At 38.8% G+C, this 25,809-nt stretch overlaps 1 protein-coding gene across 3 annotated transcripts in view; it reads left to right on the forward strand.

The window, feature by feature from the left end:
• SOBP (sine oculis binding protein homolog) overlaps nt 1-25,809 on the forward strand; it is a 164,820-nt gene that overhangs the window by 15,060 nt on the left and 123,951 nt on the right. For 2 of the 3 annotated variants that reach the window (XM_023254219.2, XM_023254220.2), the window contains exon 3: nt 1,188-1,373. In XM_023254219.2, coding sequence (XP_023109987.2) covers nt 1,188-1,373 — 186 coding nt within the window. Of the gene's footprint in view, nt 1-1,187; nt 1,374-7,662; nt 7,686-25,809 lie in introns of those variants that run through there. The other variant, XM_045057898.1, reaches the window with a different exon arrangement.

A 25,809-nucleotide genomic window follows, 5' to 3' on the forward strand; every position in this document is an offset into this window, starting at 1 on the left:
TCTATCAGCAGATAGTGTCAGCTACTTCATGAGGGAAGCCTAGAACCACTGGTGGGTGTTGATACGGATACTGAACGTATGAACCTAAATTTGGAGTGAGAGTTTGTTTGTCAAAGAAAAGGAGTATATAAAGAAGCAATCCATGTGGGGAACTTCAATAAAATGTGGGCAAAATTCATTGTGTGTCATCATTGGCAATTTGATCAGTATTTGCCCTGCATTCAAAATCTATTGGCGTAAACTACCTGCTCATGCATTTTATTGCGAGTGTCTACGACAGGGCTTTTCCTTCTTATATGCCAAGCAACAAAATGTAAATGAGCTGTCCTGCAGGCATGTGGAATTGAACGTACATGACAAATTTCATGTTAAGCCCGCTATGAAATTGTACACATCATGTTACAGAGATAGTATCATCAATTTCACTGTAAATGAAAAATGCAAGTCATGAGTTTATATTCTATAAACTAATAGCTCGTATAATACTTGGTCTAGGTAATAATCTTTGCCTCTGGGGAACGTGGAGAGTGCCAGGATATGCTACTAGAGGGAAAAAGTTGTTTTCCATGGTTGAATTTTTTTTTTTTAATGATTCACATACAAGGATAAAATTCACAAAGTTCATATCATTGTTAAGTTTTCTTTATTTTCACTTTTGTTAATATTAACAAAATTAATGGGTTATTAATGAGTTCATTTAAAGAGTTTACCCTGTGAAACAGGTTTCTTTCAAATAATCTGCTTCTTTCTCATTGGTTCTTTTGATTATATTATGACCAAACTTTTTAATACAGCGGGACCTAGTTATAGGCCTGGAGGGGCAAATTTTTAGCCCCCCCCCCCCCCACTTTAGCCAGAGAGTGAGGCCTGCTATATATCACTTGGTACATGGGAAATGTTAATTGCCTCTCAATTTTCTATGGGCTTTACAGCGCTAAAATTCATCACCATGATACAATTGAGATATTAGCTATCATAGTGGAGCAAATTATAAAGGAGCCCATTGGAAATATATGGTAACAAGACTGAAAAGGTCCAGGATGGTCTGTGCAGTTCTGGTAAAGTGTTTAAAGATTTTCAAGGAAAAATTTATTTTGTTATACATAGCCATTTTGCTTGAGAAAATGTGGTCATAAGGAAAACAAGTCCTTTTGTTACACTGAACATGATTTTCTTTTCTTTTACAGAAAATTCTTTGCCAAAACCAAAATTACCTGAGGACAGTGTTATTTCACCATACAATATAAGCACAGGCTATTCAGGGCTTGCCACAGGAAATGGACTCAGTGACTCACCTGCAGGGTCCAAGGATCATGGCAATGTGCCCATTATTGTACCTTTAATCCCTCCACCCTTCATAAAGCCACCAGCAGGTAAGTCACTACTGGGGTTTCCAAGGAGAACGACTCAGAAAGTAGTTGTCATTATCTTATAAGTCATTATTAAATGCTCAAGTTAACTTTGGAAAAGACTGTTTTAGGAATTTTGTGACAAGAGATACTAGTGCATGTATTATTTACAGGAGTATTGCTCTGTTAGGCAAACTTAGGCAAATTCCCCCAATCTACTTTTAACTGAATGAATATTTCCTGCCACTGGCTACAGAAAAGTTATTTTCCTTCTCTGAAATAATCTGTTACAAAATAAAAAAAGAAAGGTGAAATAATTTTATATACTGACTGGCTGACCTGGGTGGTAGTGTTGTGAGGGCAAGCTCTCCTCAGAGGGCCACCCTTCTAAATCCACTTCAGAAACAACCTAGATTATCCATCTTTGCCACAGATTCTTTCTAATTCCTGGAAAACTCTCTTTGAGAGCATTAAAGAAAAATGGATGCCTGAATTTTACTTGCATGAAAATGTAATCAGTTCTTTAATATTTCCAGAAAACCAGATGGCAGTGTATGAAGCTGGATGGCAAAGGGCTGAGCATTGTATGATGTTGCAAGCTAGGTTACAGCCATGTTCCGTGCAGAGAAAGAGGTTCAGTAGCATTGTATCTGGCTTGCTGTGAAATGTTGGAATTATGCTAGAATGCTTAATTGCTAGACTTACTATTTTTCTGTATATTGAGTTGAACAATGATAAACAGTGAGTTTTGACGGCAGTACTTAGCATAACTTACGGAAGAGAATGTTTGCATTTTTTTTTAGGGGAGATAGGTGTGCAATTGTTTTCATAAACAGTGAGGATATTTGTAGATATAAATTCCTAGGCTTATGTTGTAGATATTTTTGTACCATATTCTAAGTGTTACTAACATTTTCCTTCATAGTATGGGCACATTCTCTTCCTTAAAGCTTACTACATTTTAGTAGTAAAAGTGTCCTTTCAAATTGAGGCCCTCAGATATGTCCTTGAAATCCATTTATCTGTCAAAATCACTTGAAATTGTGTTTGCTAATTACTGACATAATTTGTGTATCATATAGAATTTACCTTTTTAATGCCCCTAGTCTCCTTTGGTTGATTGTTTTCTGATGCAGAGGGGCCCAGGTGTATCTCCCAAGGGCCAAAAACATACTTTGCGTAGGCTACTGGAAAGGAGAGGGGTGACTAATTTTGTAAATGTAGGGTTCATATTCGAATGTGTGTCCAGTGGCTTCAGTGAGAGGTGATGATAAAGAGTATCATTAAGGCAGTGTGTCTAAGTGGAAAGAACCCTGGCTTCAGATTTAGACAGATTGGGCTCAAGTCTAGGCTTTGTCACTTACCAGCTCTGTGAACATGCACACATTAAATGAGTTCTCTTCTCCTCAGTTTCTCCATCTGTAAAATGGGGATCACAGTTTCATCCTATGGTATTATTGTGGCCGTGAGATGAGAAAATATATGTAAAGCACCTAGCATAGTACCTGCCACACGAAAGCCATTCAGTAAACACCATGCCTCTTTTTTTTTCAGTCCTTAGTCTGCCCTAGAATTATCATGCACATAATTTGTGCATAAAAAGGTGTGCATCCAAATGCAAATTCCCCTCTAAGATTTATTTGAGCAAAGCAAACAGCTTTAGAAATTAACATAGCTGAGGCTAACATGAGTTTGGCATGCCAAAAAACCTGCCCTGGAGTTTCCTGCTGAGCCAGCCACGTGGAATTCAAGCACACAGCTCCCATTTAACTCTAATTCCACATCAGATCAGGAAATAAATATGCAAAAGGATACAGGCCAAAAATTGAGCCTTGGAAGTCTTAGACATAGGAACTTGGAGGAATTAGAAGCCAGAGTAACCGAACACCAGTGGTTTTATGCTGTCTTCATGCAACTCCAAAGCGCTCATCTGTTGAAAACAAAATGTAGGGGAGGACGTGTTTAATTTTCTGTATCTGCTCTAAACCTTGACTCTGTGCTTCTCCTGGGTTCTATATGACAAGACAGAGAATACAGAAAGGATCTCTGCTTTCAAGGGGTTTTCTCCATTAATCCCTACACAGAAACACTTACAGGAGAGATGAATTTTGATTTAGTCATATTATATAGTACAGGGGTCCACAAACTTTTCCTGTAAAGGGCCAGATAGTATTTTAGGCTTTGGGCTATGCTGTCTCACAGCTGTATCACAGCTACCGAACTCTGCTGTTGTAGCAGGAAAGCAGCCACAGATAATATATAAACAAATGGCTGTGTTTATGTTCTAATAAAACTTCATTTACAAAAAAGACAGCAGGGAGGGTTTGGCCCCAGGACAACAGGTTGCTGATTTTTGCACTAGGGTAAGATTGGCAAAAGCCTCATGATAATAGGAAGCTGAATAGAGTTTCTAAGAGTGAGGCCATGAGCTTTGCCAGCGTCTTTTGTGTAATATCATGAGGGACAGCAACATGGACAGGAAGAGAGTGGGGTTTTCAGGGTATGTGGTGAGCTTTGGCAGATCGTAGTACTCTAATAATATTTGTTGGAAACTGAATGAACTGAACTGATATTTAAATACCTATTGCACATACATAAGACAGTACAGGCCACTTTGTTGTTCACTGAGAGAATGTTAGTATCTTGGCTGGATTAGTCCCAACCTGTCCGAAATTGACCATAGCTTTACTGACAGTGATGTGAGTCATTATCCATGGATAAGTTATCCATGTTTATCACAGATGATCACAAAACTTCCATCTAATGAATCATTTCAGTTTCTCCTTTTGTTAAAAATTTTTACCAGAATTGTTACACAGGTAACTGAGTTGAGGCACATTTCCTGTCAATTTTATAGCTGTATCTAGGCTAACATAGTATTCCTAAGGGAAAGTAATAAATGGCATAGTGGCTAGAAGTAAAAGGTCCCTCTATAATCAACCCTGGAATAATTTATTTTTTTTAACGTTTATTTATTTTTAAGAGAGAGAGAGAGAGAGAGAGACAGAATCTGAAGCAAGCTCCAGGCTCTAAGCTGTCAGCACAGAACCCAACACAGGGCTCGAACTCATGAACTGTGAGATCATGACCTGAACTGAAGTCAGATGCTTAACCGACTGAGCCACCCAGGCGCCCCAAGCCCCTAAATAATTTAAAATTGGCTGTATCATGCAACTGTGCACCTTTTGGGGTAGGGAAGACGAGGATCATGTGTATGTTTTGGATTTCTGGAAGGAAAATAATGGTTAGCATTCAAATTATTCCTGTTCTACTATAAACTGGCTATGTGAAAATGCCAATAATAATAATACCTTATGTTTGGGTGAAATCCCTTATAGTTTATGAAGCTCATTCACATTCATTATTTTATTTAATCTGATCTTTACAATGACCCCAGGAAATAGCACGCTAGATATGGTTACATAAGGAACTGAAGGTCAGATAGGTTAAATGGCTTGCTCAAGATCAGGAGACTTCTAAATTCTTGAGCCAAGACTGGTAGCAATGTCTTCTGACTCCTGATTCAATATTCTTTTTAATACAAAGTTGCCTTTTCAGCATATTTGTACAAAACTTCCTTAGACTGTATCAGAATAAGAGTACTTCTTACTCTGCTACTTCAGATACCTCAGTGACAGGGGATACAACATGTTCCTGTAAAAGGTCATTTTTTAAAGTCCACATCTTTTGGGAGACTTGATGAGTTTCTCTGAACCTGAGAATCTGTGATTCTGTGAACTGGGTTGACCTAGTAGGAGTAAAACCCCAGTGTGGTTTTTAAGTGCTTGCCATCACGGGGCAAGTTGCTTCCCCTCCGAGGTACCAGAGGGCTCCATCTGGTCGGGCACCAGTTCCAGAGTGTGTTTCATGTGCTTGGGCGGGCTCACCACTGGATCCCATCCATGTTTGGCAGCCGGTGGGCCCAGTGGAATACTTGTGATTGGGAACATGGTGATACCACACTTGCTTGGATTTCCACCCTCCTTTTGCACAGCTGCGGACAGAAGTGTGGGTGTAGCTTATTTCTGGCCCTGGGGAATTGCTTTTTTGTGCCTGGTCCCCTTTTCTTCAGAGAAGAGTAGCTCCCCATGCTTTGGTGATTACCGCAAGCATTGTTCCTGCTTTGGCCACACATGTTTGTGCACAATTTTGTCTGATTTCCAAGGCTAAGCTGCCCTTCCCCCATTAGAGACAGAATTTGGCCCCTGGTGTAGGGTTTGTGACATCACAGTCGTTACTATGGTAATAGACTTGTTATAAACACAGGATAATAGCCCTGATTTTGCTTTTTTTTTTTTCCTCCAAGCAGTGAAAGGAGTCACCATGATCCTTAAATAAGACTAGCAGACTTTTCCGCAGACTAGGAAGTGGACAGAATAAGGCTTTGCTATACAGAGCTGCCATTTAAAAAAACCTGTTAAAAGAATAAGGAAATAATAGAAAGTACTGACCAACTTTTTCTTTTTATGCAAACATTCCTGTATCCTTTTAGTTTGAATGAATATGAAAGCCTCCTTCTTTGCTAATTTTAAAAATCACAGCATGAACACAGTCTGAAGTGGCAGAATATATATCAGCAGGAGTTTTGAAAGATAACTCAGGTTAATTATATTGTAACCTTGCTGTAATTCTTCTCATATTAGAGATTTTTAATATGGGTTCAACCCTTCAGGACTTCATTCAAAGAGGGTTGTGCCGGTAAAGGACTTACAGCACGGATTGCAAAGGCTGTGCTGGAGTGAGTCCCCATCAAAATATGTATACCTGCCCTGCACCCCCATTAGTTTGACTATTGAAGTGCAGCTGTTCAAATGGATTTTAAATACAGATTTTTTATAAAGACTTTATATTGCTCTTTACTGCTTTTCAAATGTAATAGCACTCCGCTCCACTGACCAGACATCGGTCCTCTGCATTGGGTGGATAGGCTTGGTTCCCCCTACCGTTGTCTACCTTGGTCAAAGTAAGGACTTGAAGGTCCTTGACCTGAAGGTCAAGTTGGGACTTGAACCAGGATTTTTATCTCCTAGTCTCAGACATGACATTTTGCTCCTAAGAATTAAAAAAAAAAATCAATGCAACTATTGGCGTAATTGTTTTTGTTCATGAGGAAAAGATGAAATGCAGCAACTTTTCCTAGTGAAAGTCTCACTGAGCCCTGCTGCAGAAAACACTGTGTATCTAGGAAATGACATTTTAAATCTGAGTCTTTTGACAGGCTTTCCCAGAGGCTTACAACTTGCCTAGTACAAGTCCCGAATCCCTCTAAATCCCTGAATACTTTAAAATGAAATTAAATGTAAAAAGAGGAGGAAATATATTTCTGCATGTGTATGGCAGTCTTGAATAAAATGTCTTTTACCTCAGATGGTAAGTGGCCTTATTCTTATTCCCCACTACTCATGTGAGAAGTGAAAGATAGGGTCTATCCACACAGCATCCACAGGTTTATGTGGAGGGAAATGAGATCAAGCTCCTAAGAGCTCGATTCCCTGTGTGCAGCAGCATCTTGACTTTCTTTGAAAACAATGACCATTTCCTGTCTTCCAGGATGGTTTGCTTTCAGTGAGCTTTCCAAATTTGTGTTCAGTCATAGTCATGGAAATATGATATATTTTTTCAGGCAAATCTTAAAATTCTTAAGGGGTTATAAGAACTGGGCTCTAAGGAACCATTAGCTTAGCTGAGAATATGGAAACATTCACGTGATCTGCTAAGCCCTGTGTATATAGCTGAGCAACCCACAGTTAATAAGCATGTTACTTTTTGGCTCTTATAATTCGTACATGGAGTTGTACTTGCAGGGAAGTTGGAATCAGAATGTGGTTTGCATTATGATCATTATTTATTTTATCTGTTATTCAATATTCTTGGGGCTTGCATATGAATGATGTATTCCAAATAGCCATTGAGAAAACAGGATTCAGTCAAAATTGCTCTGCCATTTATTTATTTGTCCAACTTTTAAAATATAATTATTGAATAAAATTACCTAGAGTTAATGGGATTTGGGTGATTTACTATTTACGTGCCAGATACATTTCTCAAAAAGAAAAGATATTCACTGAACCCTTAGATTTGGAGAATTTTCCAAATGACTTAGAACAAGGACAGGAGGAATTATGGTGAATAGCAAGAATAGGAATAGTTAATAATCGTAATGATATAATCTCATCTTGGCTAGTATTTTTTGAGCACTTCCTATGGGCCAGGCATTGTGCTAATAGATTATTATCTCATTTAATTTTCAGAACAACTCTGTGTGGATGCTATTATTAACCTTGTTTTACAGATGAGGAAACTGAGACCCAGAGCAACTTGCCTGAGGTCACACAGGTAATAAGTGGCAGAACTGACATTTGAACTTAGGCATGATGTCTCCTTAACCCATATTCATAGCCACTGGACTATCCAAAAAAAAAAAATATGTCAGTCTTTCAGTCAATTACATGTTTATTGAATGTTCTTCACATTGTGCTAGATAATACCAATATATGTATCATCACCCCTGACCACCAGGAACTTACAGTGAACTTGGTACATAATCAAAACATCATTCCAAAAAAAAAAAAAAAAAAAACCCTCAAAAAGCAAAAAACATCATTCCACTTTGACTTTGAAAGGTATTTTAACAGCATTTTCAGGGTGCATGGTGCAGTAGAAGGACAGTTAAAGTGGAGTAGCAGAAAGGGTACAGGGAGATAATCAGGTACTGTTATATTCACACAGTTGAGGAGAAATGGCATCTAAAACATAATGTATGCTAGAAGATAGCCATTTGAAATTCAAGGTGATTAACAGAAGACATAACATGAAGTCTAAAAATGTTACCTATTATCATTTGGGTCCTGTTTTATCTTTCCTTATAAAATTGAGGGCTCTTGAAAAGGTGGAAATCAAATTTCAGTATGTTCAATCATTCTTTTTTTTTTGTAGTAACCATCTGTTACTGTATAAAATTATTACAGTATTATTGACTATATTTCCAGTGCTGTACTTTTCATCCCCACAACTTATTTATTTTATAACTGGAACTTTGTATCTATAAATCCTCTTCACCTATTTCCCATCCCCTGCTCCCCTCCCTTCTGGCAACCACCAGTTTGTTCTCTGTATTTATGAGTCTGTTTCTTTTGTTGTTGTTTGTTCATTTTTTTAAGACTCCTCATGTAAGTGAAATCATTTGGTATCTATCGTTCTCTTCTGTCTGAATTATTTCACTTAACACAATATCCTCATGTTGTCACAAATAGCAAGATTTCATTCATTTTTACGACTGAGTAATATTCCAGTATGTATGTTTGAGCACTCTTAATGCCAAATCAAATATGTGGTTTGAATGGTAGCATGATGTGGTGGAAGAACTATCAGAGCAAGAATCGAGAGACCTGGGTTGTTAATGCCAGCTCTGCTATTTATTGGCTCTGTAATCTTGGATAAGTCACTTTGCCTTTCTGTGCCTCAGTTTCCTTGTCTTAAAGATGCTGTAGTTAGCGTAGGTAATTGTATCTTGTCTATATTTATAAAATCTTGATTTTGTGACTTGTATAGTGAATTGCCCTCCTGATTTTGTGATTTGAGAGGCTCTGTTTTAATATGCCATAATATGTATTTGTTAGTCGATTGAACATATTTAAAGAAAACGCACCTATATATGTAATTATGGCAGCCGAAAGTCTGATGGAAAATGTATGCTGTTTACGACAACTATCAGTGATTGTTAATTTTTTACTCTGGAAGAGTGACTTGAAATAATAGATTTAAATTTTAGAAAAACTGCGAAAAAAGTGTGAAATGTGAGTAAACAAAAAGACTGTATCACCCATATGTCATTACACCTAATAATTTTGATGTTACACATAAGTAATTATCAATGGAAAAATTCCCAGAATTTCTGCAAAAGAGAAGCCACATTATGTCCAATTTAATTTATCAAAAAAAGCATCATAAGGAGAAATAGAAAACTTGAGTAGTCCTACATCCATTGATGAAATTAAATAATTAAATCCTTTCTACAAAGAACATTCCAGACACAGAGAGCTTCAGTGGTAGAATCTAACAAAAATTTGAGGAAAAAATAAAATCAAAATTAGAGAAACTCTCCCAGAGAATAGGAAAAAAAAAAAAAAAAAAGAAACACTTTCACTCATTTTATGATCCAAACCTGACTTTGATCCCATGACATGACAGGCCATTAGAAGTAAAGAAAATGATAATTTAATGTAATTGAGTTACATTAAAATGGAAAATTTCTGTTCATCATGAACACTGATTCAATCCTCAAAAAAATCATGGGAAACCAAATCCAGTGATGTATGCAAAAGGATAATACATCATGACTAATTTGGATTTTTTTTTCTAGGAATGCAAGATTGATTTAAGTTTAAAATATCAGTCAAGGGGCACCTGGGTAGCTCAGTCAGTTAAGCATCTGACTTTTGATTTTGGCTCAGGTTGTGATCTTGTGGTTCGTGAGATCAAGCCCTGAGTTGGGCTCTATGCTGATGGTGCAGAGCCTGCTTGGGTTTCTCTCCCTCTCTGCTCCTCCTCTGCCCACGCTCTCTCCCTCTCAAAATAAATAAATAAACATTAAAAAATAATCGGTTAATGTAATTAATCACCTTAACAGAATAAAATAAAACCTCATACAATATTCTCAATAGATGCAGAAACATAATGTGATAAAATTTAACACAATTAATAATAAATTTTGGCAAAGTAGGAACCGAATGGAACATCCTTAATATGACAAAAAGTATCCACAAGAAAACCTACAGCAAAAACCATATTTAATTTTTTTTAATGTTTATTTATCTTTGAGGGGGTGGGAAGAGAGAGACAGAGCGTGAACAGGGGACAGGCAGAGAGAGAGGGAGACATAGAATCTGAAGCAGGCTTCAGGCTTTGAGCTGTCAACCCCATGCGGGGCTTGAACTCAAGAACGGTGAGATCATGACCTGAGCTGAAGTCAGATGCTTAACTGACTGAGCCACCCAGGCACCCACAAAAATTGTATTTAATGGTGAAATATTGCAGGCTTTCCTCTTGCAATCAAGAATAAGATACAGATGACTACTATCACCACTTCTATTTAATTTTATACTAGAATTCATGTAATGTAATCTGGCAAGAAAAAGAAACAAAAATATAAGGTTTTAAAGGAAGAAATGGCATTTTGTTTATAACAGTGTATAAACCATCAATGTATTGGTAAACTTCTCCATCAATGTGTTAATTTGTAATTAACAAATACATTTATCAAGGTCTCTAAACATTGTCAATAACCCCAAATCCCTCATATCTCTATATACCAGCCAGAATATATTAAAAAACAAAATTTTAAATACCATTTAAAATAGCATCAAACCGGGGCGCCTGGGTGGCGCGGTCGGTTGGGTGTCCAACTTCAGCCAGGTCATGATCTCGCGGTCCGTGAGTTCGAGCCCCGCGTCGGGCTCTGGGCTGATGGCTCAGAGCCTGGAGCCTGTTTCTGATTCTGTGTCTCCCTCTCTCTCTGCCCCTCCCCCGTTCATGCTCTGTCTCTCTCTGTCCCAAAAATAAATAAACGTTGAAAAAAAAATTAAAAAAAAAAAAAAATAGCATCAAACCATCAAATACCCAGGTGAAAAAACCTAACAAAATGTATGCAAAATTGTTATATCGGGAACTATAAATATTGCAGAGAAACAAAAGAAGACCTAAATCAATAGAGGGTTATCCTATGTTTATGGACTGGAGACTAAATAGTCTAAAAAGGCAGATTTTTCCTATATTGGTGTATGTATTCAATTTAGATAACAATCCTGGCATAAAATTTCATGGAAATTATAAAGCTCCTTCTTATATTTACATGGAGATGGAAAGGGGCAAGAATAGCCAGGATAATCTTGGAAAAAAAGAAAAAGAAAAAGGAAGACTTATACTACCAGATCTCAACAATTATTAGAAGGCTAGAATAATTAATTAATTAATTAATTAATTTTATTACTATTAGTGTTAATTGTACTGTTGTTATTCTTCTTTTGACCAAACTTCTGATTAGTCTTTGGGAATCCTTTGATCTATATTTGAGGCACAAAAGAGAAAAGAACACTTTGTTTTTCTCATGTCAATTCTCTTTTGGCTTAATTTTTTTTTTTTAATCTTTTCTTGCAATTATGAAACACGTTGCCTTTTGGAAAAGTGCATAAAATATAAATGTATTCTTTGACAAATAGTGATCCTTTCCACTCACAACTTCTTCCCTTTAAGAGGTAACCACTTTTGTGGTAACCATTGCCTTATTTTCTTCTATAGTTTTAATACCTAAGTACACTCCCCGTCCCCCAAGCAATATAGTTTATTATGGCCTATTTTTGGACTTCAGACAAATGAAATTATGGAAGCCAGCTTCCAAAATGGCCCTAATGATCTTGGTCTCCAGGTAGTTTTTTCCTACATTGAATCAGGGCTGGTTTGTGTGACTGACTTCCGAGGCTGTCATAAAAGGTAATTGCAGTTTTTGCCTCGTTCCCTCAGATTATTCACTCTTGAGGGAGCATGAGGAAACTCAAGCAGCCCTGTGAAAGAGCTCATGCAGACAAGAATGGGGGCCTCCCACCAGCAGCCAGCACCAACTTGCCAGCCTAGTGGTTGAGCCACCATAGAAGTGGGTCCCCCAGCCCAACTCAAGCCTTCTAATGACTGCAGCCCCAAGAGACTGGCTGTAACCTCATGAGCAACTCTGAGCCAGAATTTCTCTAAACTACTCCCAAATACCTGACTCACAGAAACCGTGAACAATAATAAATGATTTCTGTTGCATTAAAAGAAAGACAATGAGATAATGATAAAAGGATATACAAATAAATCATTACAGTGGAATTCAGAAACAAATATAAACAGATTTTGGATTTATGACAAATATATTCATCAGCTTGTGTTACTATAACCACATACCGTGGCCCAGGTGGCTTAATCAACCAAAATTTATTTTCTCACAATTCTAGAGAATGCAAGTCCAAGATCAGCATCATCAGGCTTAGTATCTGATAAGAACTCTCTGTGGGTTTCAGATGGTGACCTTTTCTCTGGTGTGGCAGAGAGAGATAGAAAGATCTCTGTTGTCTCTTCTCAGAAGGTCACTAGTCCCATTAGATCAGGACCCTACCCTCATGACCTCATCGAACCCTAATTAACTCTCAAAAGCCCAGTCTCCAGATAACATCACATTAGGAGTTAGGGCTTCAACGTGAATTTTGGAAAGACAAACATTCAGTGCATAACAACAAAGATAACAATGTAGCGCAGTGAGGAAAGGATAGTCTTGTCAATAAATGTGCTTATGGAAAAAAAAGTATGTTGATTATTTACTTCACACCATTCACAAAAGTAAGTTCTAGATGGATTGCTGATCTAAATGGGACCAAAAAATAGAGCTTATAGAGCATGTAAAAGAACACCTAGGAGAACATATTTATTATCTTGGGTAGGCTAGTATTTCTTAAACTATACACTAAAAGCATTAACCATAAAGAAAAAGACTGCTTAAATAGATTCTATTAAAGATAAGAATTTCTGTTGATTAAAAGACATCTTTAAAAGAATGAATGAAAAATTACTGAGTGGGAGATGATGTTTGTAATGCATGTCCCACAAAAGACTCATAGTCATAATATATAAAGAACCCCTATAAATAAAAAAGAAAACTGCCTAATAGAAAAATGGGCAAAAAATATAAACCAACTTCACCAAAGAAAATAATCTAGTGATCTATAAACACATGAAAAGTTGTTCAACCTCATTAGTCATTAGGGAAATAAAATTTAAAATCATAGTGAAACACCAGCACGTAAACATTACAATGGCTAAAATGAAAAAGTCTGACAATACCAAGTGTTGAGGAGGATGTGGAGCAACCGGAACTCTCAAGCATTGCTGGTGAGAGTGTAAGTCAGTATAACCACTCTTGAGAGCTGATTGCCAATATCAACTAATGCTGAGCATATATATATATCCTATTATCCAATAATTTCATCCTAGATACATTCTCAGCACAGATGTGTGTATACATGAGACAAAGACATATAGAAGAACCTTCATAGAAGCATTTAATCATAATAACTTAAAACTAGAAACAATCCAAATGTTCATCAACAGTAGTTAACATGGTTTCCTAGGAGTTCCTTGGATGGGCTTAGGTGGGTGAGTGTGGGTCTTGGAGTTGAATGTGAAATTGTATGTATATCACATACATGCATAATGATGGAAAAAGATCCTTGTCTCAAAAAATAATGAGTCCTTGACTTAGAGACTTAGGTTTTTTAAAAAAATTGCTTATTTTCATTCCTTTTGATTTAAGCAACTGAGCCTTAGAATGCAATTTTAACATTTTCCCTCTATATCTAGTCTGTTTATGGGTTTCTCAAATCAACTATTTAAAAATCTCATCATTCTTTATTATTAAGGAATTATCATCTATTTACATGAAGTATATCATGGTGAGGCCCGAAAGTTAAATCACAGGCATAAGACGTAAATATCTCTCATAGTGGTCTACTTGAGAGCTGCTTTTGATATGATGTAGAGAGAAATGAAGGGGTACTGGGTGAGTGACAAAATTACAATATTCACAGTCTGCACCAGTAGTTCTAATCAGGTGTAACTTTGCCTTCCAGGGGACACTGGCAATATTGGGATATTCTGGTTGTCACATCTGGGAGAGGGCATATAGGGAGTAGAGGCCAGGCATGCTGCTAAACATCCTACAATGCATGGGACAGCCCCACTACAAGGAATTAATCTGGCTGAAAATGTCAATAGTGCCATGGTTGAGAAAGCAGGCTCTACAGTGATGACAGCCATGTATATGGGACCTCTCCAGATCCTCTTGGCCCCACCTCTTAATCCAGTGATTGCTGTGGTACTTTGACAGCTTAGGCCTGTACATTCTGGAAGGGCCGTGGCTCACACTTATGGCATATGTCTGTAGCTTCTGGCTGTAGGGCTTCTCTGATATGGCAGTGTGGGCATCATGTAAATCCTTTCAGTCTCATCCACACATGTGCAAACCCGAAATGTAGGGGAATTAACACACTGGGTCAATGGGGCATGAGAGCTGATGAATAAATTCTTCCTTCTTTTGTCCCCTGAGAGAATAGCTATGAAAAGTATGTCACAAACTCCAAAGAATGTTCTTTATGATTGAATACCACTTTCCCTTAGTGGTGGCCAATTTAGTAACACATCATTATACTGGCTCTTCTTCCTCCCCATGTTCTTTCTCTGTGTCCTTCATTCCTCCTTTCTGGAACCACATGTCCAATAAATCAGCTGCATGCAAATCTTTGTCTCAGAGTTTTCTGGGAAACTCAGGATAAAATATCATGTACGTGGAGGTCCACAGTGAAAGATCAGACATTAATGGAAAAGAATATGAAAAGTTAAAATTTTATGGACATTAATGTTTGTTCCTTTAAAGTGAAGCATAAATATATAATAAAGGAGTAAAAAGAGGGTACCAGATTTATGGTGGTGCAAATATTGGAGAACTCAGAAAGGGCTACTTCTAAAATTATCCCATCAGTCAAAGAATTTTCTAAGGCTCTTGTGGTAAGGGCAGGGGACAACAGTGGCAGCCATATGGAAGGATAAAAAGGGAAGAAATTAAGTCAGGACTCCAAGAAATAAAGGAAAGGAAAAAGAATATCCTCTGGCTGTACTCCTTTAAATGAACCTTGTTATTTTGAAAGATTTAGACTCCTAGAATTTTAGTTAGAAGGGAACTCAGAGATGATCTTGTTAAATTCCCGTTTATAGGTGAGAAAATTAGGCTGGAGAGGCCAAATGACCTTCTCAAAGCCACTGAGTTGCATTAATGGCAGAACGAGGGCCAGAACTCACTTCTGAAGTGGGGATACCCTCTAACCATGGGTTCTAAGTCATGCACCCCTATGATTCCTGACACTGACTGGAACTAGGGGTGTGACCTAGTTAGGATTCCAGAAAACCCTGCCCCTAGGTCACCAAGGAGCCAAGATGCTAACAGGAAACAGGAGGAAATGTCATCTATATTTTCTCTTGCTTGTAGAGGGTGGTTGTGTTTTTGGGATTAGCCTAGACCCAACTGAACTGTTTGCTCTTAATTATTTGAAAGTATAAATAAAGTTTGGTTAAGAGAGAAGTGATGGTGAAGTTGGTAATTCTTGTTATTCTAGGGACATTCCCAATGCTGACTTCTCAAAGTTTCTGTTAAATTGAGAAGACTTAGTTCATGGACTTGGCCAAGGCGAGCGGAAATAATGATCACATTCTATTCTGGGGCTTTTCACTGGTGTTTCCCACTAAAGCAACTTTGTTCTGTGTGATTACCAAAGATGGTATACTTGGCTTTCCCCCCTCACCTGACCCCCACCAACCCTGGGCATCCAACCACCCAGGGTGCACCTGGTAAGGATTCTACTTTTTCTGCTCCTTAGGCTGAGGTCCAAAGTCAGACATTTCATTCTAGTGAACCAGACATGGTCCCTGTCTTAATTGGCTCTTAGTCTGCTGAAGGAAAGAGACATTAAAAAGAAATCTCAATCAAGTCTGGTGATGAGCAAGTCCAGAGTGCTGTGGGATCTCACCAGGTTTGAGGTCAAGAAAGCCCCCTCCCTAGGATGATGCTTAAGATTAGATATGAAGGGGAAATAGGACTGAATCAGCCAAGGATTTTGAGGTTGTGGGTGAGGAAGCAGCACATGGAAAGACTCAGAGTAGAGAGAGAACCTCAAGAAAAGTAGAACATGCCAGAGCCCAGAGAGTGGACAAACTGCTGAGGCTGGCCTGGTCATTGAGGTCATGCTGAAGAGTTCAAGCTTCTTCTTGAGGGAAGTGGATGCCAGTGAAGGGTTTTGAGCAGGTTAGAGCAGTGATCAGATTTGTGTTTCACAAGATTTTCCCACATCCAGAGCAGAGGGAATGAACTAGGCAGAAGTGAGACAGAAGGCCTCCTGCAGAATGGGCAAGAGGCGTTGGTGGCTTCACTGGAATGGACAGCGGTAAACTCCATGAGGATGGGCACCTACAACAGTGCCTGGTACATAATTAGACTTGGTAAATATTTATTGAATGAATGAATGCATGCATGAATGAATTGAACAAATGTAGGCATAATGTAAAAATGTTTAGGAGGACTTGGTGAATAATCAGAATGTGGGGGGTGGGAAGGAGGGAAGAAGCAGGAAAAATGCCATATTTCTGCTAGCAAGTAACTGCATGGGTGGTAGAGGCAGGAATTGAGATGGGAAACACAGGAAGGGCAGATAATGCAGAGGGGTGTGTATGAAGCTTTGGACATGACAGGTTTAGATGCTGGGAGGCAGTTGGAAATGACATCTCATGAGAGGTAGCTGTGTTGATTTGGAAACCTTCACCTACGGGTGGTAACTGAAGTCACAGGAGTACATAGCTGATCAGCCCAAAGGGAGCGTGTAGAGAGAAGAGAAGACTCTGAAAGATTTCTGGTTGGTGTGGCCCTCCTCCACCTTTCCTATAGCTGGGCTGTTTTGGCATGTGATGTCTCATCACATTCCTGAGTAGGGATTGTCATGGGATCCCTTTAGAGAGTCCCTCAACCATTGGTTACTCTCATTCAAGAAATCTCAATGAATATTTCAAGATGGGAAGGTGAAGAGAAAAGTAAGTTATTATTGACAATGTTCCAGCAGCTTCACCTCGGTTCTTTTAACAAATTTATTTGACCTCCCAGTCTCTAACACATTGATTCACCTCCCCTAAGATGGTAGTCCCATCCCGGTATGCTGTCCCAAATGCTGAGAGGTGGGACTTAGCCTGCTAGTCAGTCATATTGGGGCTGCTTATCCTCCTCTCCTTTGGGGCTGCTTATATCCCTCTCTGTGGTTACCACAAACACCTGGCTCCTGTGACTTTTGTGTGGTGATAGAGCCATGGGAGCAGGCTTGGCTTTTTCATGATCCTTGTCTATTGCACCTTGACATTTTACACTGGGAGCAGCCATGGGAAGCTTCGTGAGGACTGGGATCATATCTTTTCTTGTTCGCCAGTGTATTTCCAGCTTCTAGTATAGTGCCTGACACAAAGTTGAGTAAATAAATGAATCTTTTGTCTACAATTAAAGTTTCCCTCTAGGGAGATTTGTCAACCACTGTGGCGCCCATTAAGTGTAATTAATGGGACAGGCAGATTTCAGAAGAGGAAATGAGCCCTTCAGATAAATAGTAGGTGATGGCAATACTTTTCTTGCTCTGATGTCCTATGTAAGGCAGCTTGACCCTTTAGTCCTAACATGCTGCTATTTGTATTTCTTGGGAGACGATACCCCTCTATGCAGGGCAGGGGCTTGGAATTTCTTTTCCATCAGTGATGGATTTGCTGGTGCACACTTTTTGACCTTGCTCCCTATTCACATACATTTGTTGGCTAGATTCTAGGGCTCAGTGAGTGGACTTCAGCCATGTAGGAGAGAGGTCCAGTGGAGAGAAAACCCATGATTGCAACATCATTGTCCCATGGCCTCTGGATTGGTCACAGGGTCATATCCCAAGGCTCAAGAATAGGGGACAAGATTTTACTTGAGCTCCTTGTGCATGGCAACCACCTGGTAAACATGAATTCGGTATGTTAAGAGCAGTATTACTCTCCCATTGCCTTATTACTCATTTCTGCTATTGTCTCTATAGGACCTTACAGGAAAAGGGTTACCTTCTCCATATTGAATACATGTAGCACACACCACAGGACTTTGTGGCCATGGATATCTTTGTTCAGTCTGGTGGTGTTTCTTGGAGATTAGTTTTTTGAAGACTAGGGAGCATTGGTCAGCACACCTAGTACTGGCCACATGGCTGCAGGCCTTGTCTTTCTGCCCAGTGCAGACAAAGCTCCTGGCAGTGGAGGACCCAATTCTGGGTGAAAGAGGAGAAACGTGCCTGATAATTAATGACCCACATGTAAGTGCTCGTGCTTCAGTGCTGATATAGGGCAGTAGAACAACACATCCCAGGGAAACTTCCTTAGAAGTCCAGGTTTGTGGATTCTCTGTGTGTGGTCAAATTGGTGAAATATAGCACATTCCATCTCCCTCTTTAAGATTCCTAGTTACACACTGGCGGTACCAAAAAGTCTTAGGTAAAGGGTCTATTATTTAACTTTCTTTAGTCCAGTGTTTTCATACATATTTGACTATGGAAGTCTTTTTAAAAATAACACCCATTTAAGTATCTCCTGGGAATAATACTCAGTGGAATGTGCTTTGGGAAATGTCACATGGAGGTTTTCTTTACTCTTGAATTCATCTTTCTTCCTTTCTTATTCCACTTTCTTAGGGTGAGTATATAGGAAAGACTCTCCACAGTGAGTACTGAGATATGGAAGTGAGGTTGTCCATGAGACTTACAAGGAGTTCCTTCACTGGCAAATCAGGGAAATTATGGGGAGATATTCAAGTTAATGTCAAGGAGCTGTAGACAGACGTGCTTAGTAGTGTCTTGTTAAAGTATGGCATTCAAGAGAGAATTACTATTTTGTGACTTTATGGGATCTCTCATTTTTTTTTTCTTTCTTTGAATGTTGGGAAAATAAGTGAGCAAGGGACACTGAAAGCAAAGCAAATTCACTGTTTAACTTTGAGGACACAATTTACTCAAAGAACTCTTTTGACTTTTCACTGGTCGTCTTTGACTAGAAACACAGGGGGATGAATTCTCTGAAATTTGGATCATTTCTGGATGAGTTACATTCTTACCTTTTGGGAATTGATTACGTCTTCATTTCTACCATCACTCTATAGGTTCTGAACTTCATTTCCTTTCCTCTGCATCCATCCATCCATCCATCCATCCATCCATCCATCCATCCATTTATTTATAGTTTAAGCACTGCTATGTGCTAGGCGCTGAACACGCACAGGCAAGAGACAAGGAGTCTGCTCTCTGGTTGCTTACTGAGGCTCCTAGATATGAAATGAGATTCCAGTTTTTCTGAATTCTGATCTGCCCTGCTGGAATAACATTGTTCAGCACGTCTCTGATGCTGTCATATTCTACTAAGAAACATTCAGGGGCTCCTTATTAGCTGTGGAATAAGGATGAACCCCCATTCCTTACCCTTGTCAAACATCCTTTAAGGGATTCGTTGTTTAGGCCCCACTGGCACCAATCTAATCTTTTTTTTTTTTTTTTTAAGTTTATGTATTTATTTTGGGAGAGAGCAGGGGAAGGGCAGAGAGGGAGGGAGAAAGAGTAGGCCCTGCACCGTCAGTGTGGAGCCCATCATGGGGCTTGAACTCACGAACTGTGAGACCATGACCTGAGCTGAAACCAGAGTCTGATGCCTAATTGACTGAGCCACCCAAGAGCCCCTAATGTGCTTTCTCTTCTTACAATCTTGGTTAATGGGGCAACTTCAGTTCTCCTCCCCATCACACACTTTTCTTTCTGTTCTTGGAAGCAGGGCCATGTCTTACTCAACTGAGCATTCTTGACCAGTTACCTAGTGCAGGGGCTTGGATGCAGATGTTTAATTCATTCTGGAGTTACATCTTTTAGAAATACACACACGCACATATGTGTGCATATATATGTATCATATGTACATGTAAAAATTAAAACTTGGCTAGAAAAGTTCCATTAGAAAATTAAAAATTAATTTAAATTCTGTAATTTTTCTGTCATTTTGTGTAATACATGTTCATTCCTTTTACTTACTGGAACCAAATTTTAGTTTTTGTATAGAAATTTCAATTTTATTTTGGGGTTAAGTCCTTCTCTATTTAGAGGGACATGGACTATTTAAATTCTTGAAATCACTTCATCCAATAAGTAAATAAATAAATAAATAAATAAATAAATAAATAAATTCTTGAAATCACTTCAATTTTTTTAAATGTTTATTTTTGAGAGAGAGAGAGAGAGAGAGAGAGAGAGAGAGAGAGAGAGAGAGAAACAAAGCTCATTTGGGGGAGGGGCAGAGAGAGAGGGAGACACAGAATCTGAAGCAGGCTCCAGGCTCTGAACTGTCAGCACGGAGCCCGATGTGGCGCTCGAACCCACGAACCGTGAGATCATGACCTGAGCCAAAGTCAGACAATTAACCGACTGAGCCACCCAGATGCCCCTCTTGAAATTACTTCAAATGATTTTATCTCCAAAAGAAAAAAATAGGAATAATTTTAGGGGCGCCTGGGTGGCTCAGTCGGTTGAGCGTCCGACTTCAGCTCAGGTCATGATCTCACAGTTTGTGAGTTTGAGCCCCGCGTTGGGCTCTGTGCTGACAGCTCAGAGCCTGGAACCTGCTTCGGAGTCTGTGTCTCCCTGTCTCTCTGCCCCTCCCCCACTCGTGCTGTGTGTCTGTCTCAGAAATAAATAAACATAAAAAAACAGGGATAATTTTAGGAACCATGAAGAATCATAGTTGTATGGAAACTCTATCATTTTATTGCGTCTATCCTTTTAATGAGGAATAAGTGCAATAAAATTTTACTAACTCAGTCTCTATTATTTTGCAACTTTTGATAGTTCAGTTACCAAGGTGGCAGGAATTTTCAGTTGTTACTATGATACTTTTTAAAAGCGCAAACTTCTTAGGCACTTAGGAAGATCCACCCATGTGTAGATAGCTGATGTAATAATTACAAAGAATTCCCATCTATTAATTACAGAATATCTGGCAGTACAGTGATATATTTGGCAACACCTTGTCACTATTAATTCAAGTTAAGTAATTTTTAAAGAGAATAACTGTAAGTGAAGCTTTTATTAAATGTAATGGCTTTCTTCTTAAATAGTCTGAGTTAGTGAAATTTAACCAATTAACTCGGTTGTGCTTTGTATTCAAAGATAGTGGTTCTGCAGATGTCATCCGTGGGAGGGGATGTGATTAAAGAAGCTGGAGCCTGGTCATCGGGACCTCTCCAAGGTGCATATAGCAGACACCTCCCTTTCCGTATGCCTCTGATTGTCAGTAATTCTAAGGAAGGCTCGTTTCCATGTAGGATGTGCCTACTTTCTATAATTTTGTCCTCACCACACCTCATAGTTAGGGTGGGCACGACTAGGCCTTGAGTGACTGGCCCACGTCACACAGCTGGAAGGGGCCGTATTAATATTTTCACCAATGTCCTATCTCTACTCCTGGCACTCTACCATACTGTGTTTCCAATAATAGTGACTTAGGTTTGCAAAGCAGTGCAATCTGTCACTCATTCGCTCGAAACAAAAGTCACCCCCTCAAGACTGTGATAAGTGGATCTGCCTCTTGCTTTTCTTTTCCAGAGATCCCTGGCTGTGTGCTCTTCCTCCCACCTCCTTCAACTTCTGCTGTTTTAGTTCACACCTAAAGGGCCCTCTGAAGATGGTTGCTACACTGTGATTAGACAGTATGTTTTTTTGTCCACTCTTTGCTTTTGCTGCCCTCAGCTTACTCTACCTATATGCCCAGGGCTAGACTTTAGCAAAGTAGGGAATGACCAGAGGCTTCTTATACCATAGCCTCTCCTATTTCTGCCCTCCACCTCTCTCACTGGAATCTTGTCCTTAGCCCTTCTCTCCACTCTCTGTGAAAACTTGTTCTTCAGAAAGAATCACTCATTTTTTTTTAAGGAATCATTCATTTTAATGCATAAGTCATTATTGACAAATATATACTGAATTTTATTGCTTTTAGGGAATTTGTGTTTTAATGGGATATATAAAATACATAGCCAAATATATTACCCTCTAATGGTAGAATTTAATTTTAGTGAGCAGTTGTGTCATAATTTTTGAAGCTAGGATATTCTTCTTGGCATCTTTGCAATTACAGATGTAAGTGGTTCCTGTTTCACCCACATGGAAAGTCAATCTTATCCATGTCTTGCTGTGATTTCCCTCCTTTCTAAAGAGAGAGCTAGGAGTATTGTTTGCCTGTGGGTGGAATGACTGCTTCCTCAGATCCAGTATTGGCCCTGTCTCCTTGTTTAAGTGGCACTTGCTGGTGAAAGTGCAGAGACAATGTTTGCAGCAAATCCAAGTCTCATAGTCATAAAGAAATAAAGGCTTGCCTTGTGAGCCTTTATTTTTTTAAATCAATCAACAAATATTGATTAACACTTCAGCTGTCTGCTCAAAGGCATTTTGACCTTTTTGATTTCATTTTCTTTGTGTATGAATGTGTCATGAAGCAGGGTGCTGTGTATGTAGCAGAATCTGTGACAGCGCTTAGTCCTTTTTGCAGAGGGAAGTCTGCGCGGATGGCGTGTAATCTCAACACTTAGAAAGGCTGTGGTCTCGAAAACGTAGTAGTCAAGAGCTTGGGCTCTGGAGTCAGACAGTCTGGTCTTCATCTAGGCTTCGGTGTATATTGGCTCTGTGACTTGGAACAAATTACTTACCTTCTAAACCTCATTTTCCTCATCTGTACAGTGGGGATCATGTTCGTATTTGCTGAGGGAGCAGTGGTTGTGACTAAGTTTAAATGACGAATTTGAAGAACTTTGTACTGTGCCTGCTACCATTAAATGCTGAATAATGGCTAGCCATGATTCCTAGATTTTTCTGGATCTCCTTGTATGTTCACTTCTACAATCCAAAGAATTGTACAGAAGCTTCTATAGGACTCTGTAGAAGCTTTTAAACTGGACTGCCGCAAAGTTTTTGCAGTTGAATTGTTCCAAGAAGGGCTGCAAAGAAAGCAAACTTGAACCCTAGTTTCTTGCCTGCCTGCCTTGCAGGCCATGTCTTTATCTGTGTTCTTTTTTTTTTTTTTTTAATTTAAGTTTATTTTTGAGAGAGACAGAGACAGCATGAGTGGGGGAGGGGCAGAGAGAGAAGGAGACAGAATCTGAAGCAGGCTCCAGGCTCTGAGCTGTCAGCACAGAACCCGACATAGGGCTCGAATACATGAACCCATGAGATCATGACCTGAGCCAAAACCAAGAGTCAGACGCTTAACCGGCTGAGCCACCCAGGCACCCCTATATGTGTTCTTTGTATAGCTACTCTGACAAACAGATTGACAGAGGGCCAACTGTGCCATACTTTCCTTTCGAGCTGTAGAGAATACTCAGGAGTCACATCAGACTGCCTTGCAACCTGTCCCAAATATAATTCAAATATTGAAATGATTATCTGGATGTGTGCATTCCAGGAACTGTTAGAGGAGAGAAACATCACCAGGAAACACTTGATTTTTCCTTCAATCTTAGACTCCCGTGAAAGTTACAAGGCGTGGTAAATCTACAGGTTAATCACTTGGGGTCCAGTATAAGGCCTTCCTGACTTTCTTTGTGTTCTGGTCAGGTAAGCAGGTATGCATGTTCAGAGCCAATTCAAGTGCCCCTAGAATGCCACTGACCAATGGCCATCCTTATTTTTGAAAGTCACCAGATAAGGCAGTTTCTCAAACAACTTCAGCAAGGCATTCCAGAAATGCTTGATCTCATACTTCTCTGCACTATGATAAATAAATACAATTTTGATTTCATGTTAGAGTAATTAATCTGAACTTCTCCTTCTGGAATGTAAAATGGAATAATGTTCTATAGCTCTTTGAACATTAGATTGGAAATAAAATGCCCTAAACATTTTGCTTAATTAAATCCTAAAGAGGTGGTACAAACTTTTCATGATTAATAGAAGCATGCATATTTTGACTGATGCATATTTATATGATATTATCATATGAAAATTTTATCATGTTATACAAACTGTTCGCCTCGGGAATGTGACTTAATGCTATAAATATTTTGCATTTGTTGTTGCATTGTTCATTATGAAAAGTACACAGGCTAATGGCTATAAGGAAAGATCTGTTATGCCAGTCTTCTTTGAGGTAATCTCAAGTCTCTAATGGCACAGACGTTAGCCTAAATATAAGATAGGAAGTCAGGTTCTCCCTAGTTTGAAGAAATATTTAAAAAAATGTTTTTTGGTAGCAGATCAAATTAGAAAAGCTAAAATGCTAGGGCCTTCTATTTTGCCAGTGTAAAGCTTGCACATAATTGCCGGGTTTCAGATTTTTAAAATGTGGTTGTTGAAATGAACATATCCCTTTGGTTTTAAGCACTTAAGAAAAGCCCTGTTTTCTAGAGGTGCAGTCATACAAATTTAGGATGGGGCACCATCTCATGTCTAGGGGCAGACTTTTGAGCTATGTTTTAGCTGAAAAATTAACTTAGATAATTACAGTTCTTAGTTTCTTAAATATGATGTTAATAAAGATGGCTTTTATAAGACCAGAGTACCTGAGATCTCTGAAAATGTTGTCTCATCTTTGGAGCACTTGTATTGGTAGCAGTTTGATGACAGAAAAGGAGAAATCCAATGGAATTTTTCCAAAGTGTTTGCCTCTATGAAATGGAATTTTATGAGAAGCGGATGGGAATACTGAATTATTTAACAAGACAGATGCTAGCCACCATTCTAAGAGTTTTCCAACTGCCACATAGAAAACAAAAGTGCACAATTTCTTTTGTCTCATCTTCCCATATTGTTACTTTGTAGTATAAATGATTTATAAAAATCATCTCCCTTAACATTCTACTTTTTGTTTATGTGTTAGGTCTAGTGTAAGAAAGTGTCCGTGCCTCCTCTTAGAAAATTGACGAGTGGGGCTGCCTGGCTGGGATGGAGGGGGTGGAAGGAAGCCCCAGAGAGACTGTGAGCTGCCCTTTCCCCAGCCACCTTGTTGCACCCCAGCTCGTGGAGGCCGTTTGCCCACTTTGTTACCGCTTTGTTCTCTACCGTTTTTCATCTCAGTTTTAGTCCATTATAGTGGGCTATTTTATTTTATTCATATCCATTAAAGATCTGGGAGGAAAAATTTTAGGTTTTGTTTCCCAAACCAGACTGTTTAAAGGAAGGAACCTCAAGGGGAAGCTGATGGTTGTTCTAAAACAGGTCCTTGGGAAGTGGGGTCTCCTTTTTGAACTCTGAGGCCAAATAATTTCCCCCATAAAATGCTTTTTTCCTTACAGATTTCACCAGAATCAAACTTACTGCCAATGGATCACTTGGGAGAGTTCTGCTATATCATCTTCTTTTTTAGGACTTTAAGATTTTAAAGCAGCTAATCAAGAAGAATAGAAACTCGCAGTTCAACTTAGTTTAGTAATGACAGATAATTATTTTTAAAATGTACTATTTCTAATCTAATTAAAAAAATCTCCTCCATACTCTGAGATAAATTGTTCAGTCTAAATTCAGATAAATTTGTGTCTATGACATTTCATGTCTATAGACATCTCATGTAAAATGTCTATATGTAAACAGATACTGTATTAGAAACCATATAAAATATAAACAAAGCTTTCTTGAATAGAACAAATTGTTAAATGCAGTAATTGTATGACATTTGAATTCATGTTACGTCTCCATTTAAAGAAAGTTATGTTATCAAAAATGTTTGGCTCATATCAAAGGTCATTTTTACACTGTCTTATTTGATAACTAACAATAGATCACGTTCTGTAATTTGTGGGAAA

This window comes from Felis catus, chromosome B2, assembly GCF_018350175.1.
Source record: "Felis catus isolate Fca126 chromosome B2, F.catus_Fca126_mat1.0, whole genome shotgun sequence".
Lineage (NCBI taxonomy): Eukaryota > Metazoa > Chordata > Mammalia > Carnivora > Felidae > Felis > Felis catus.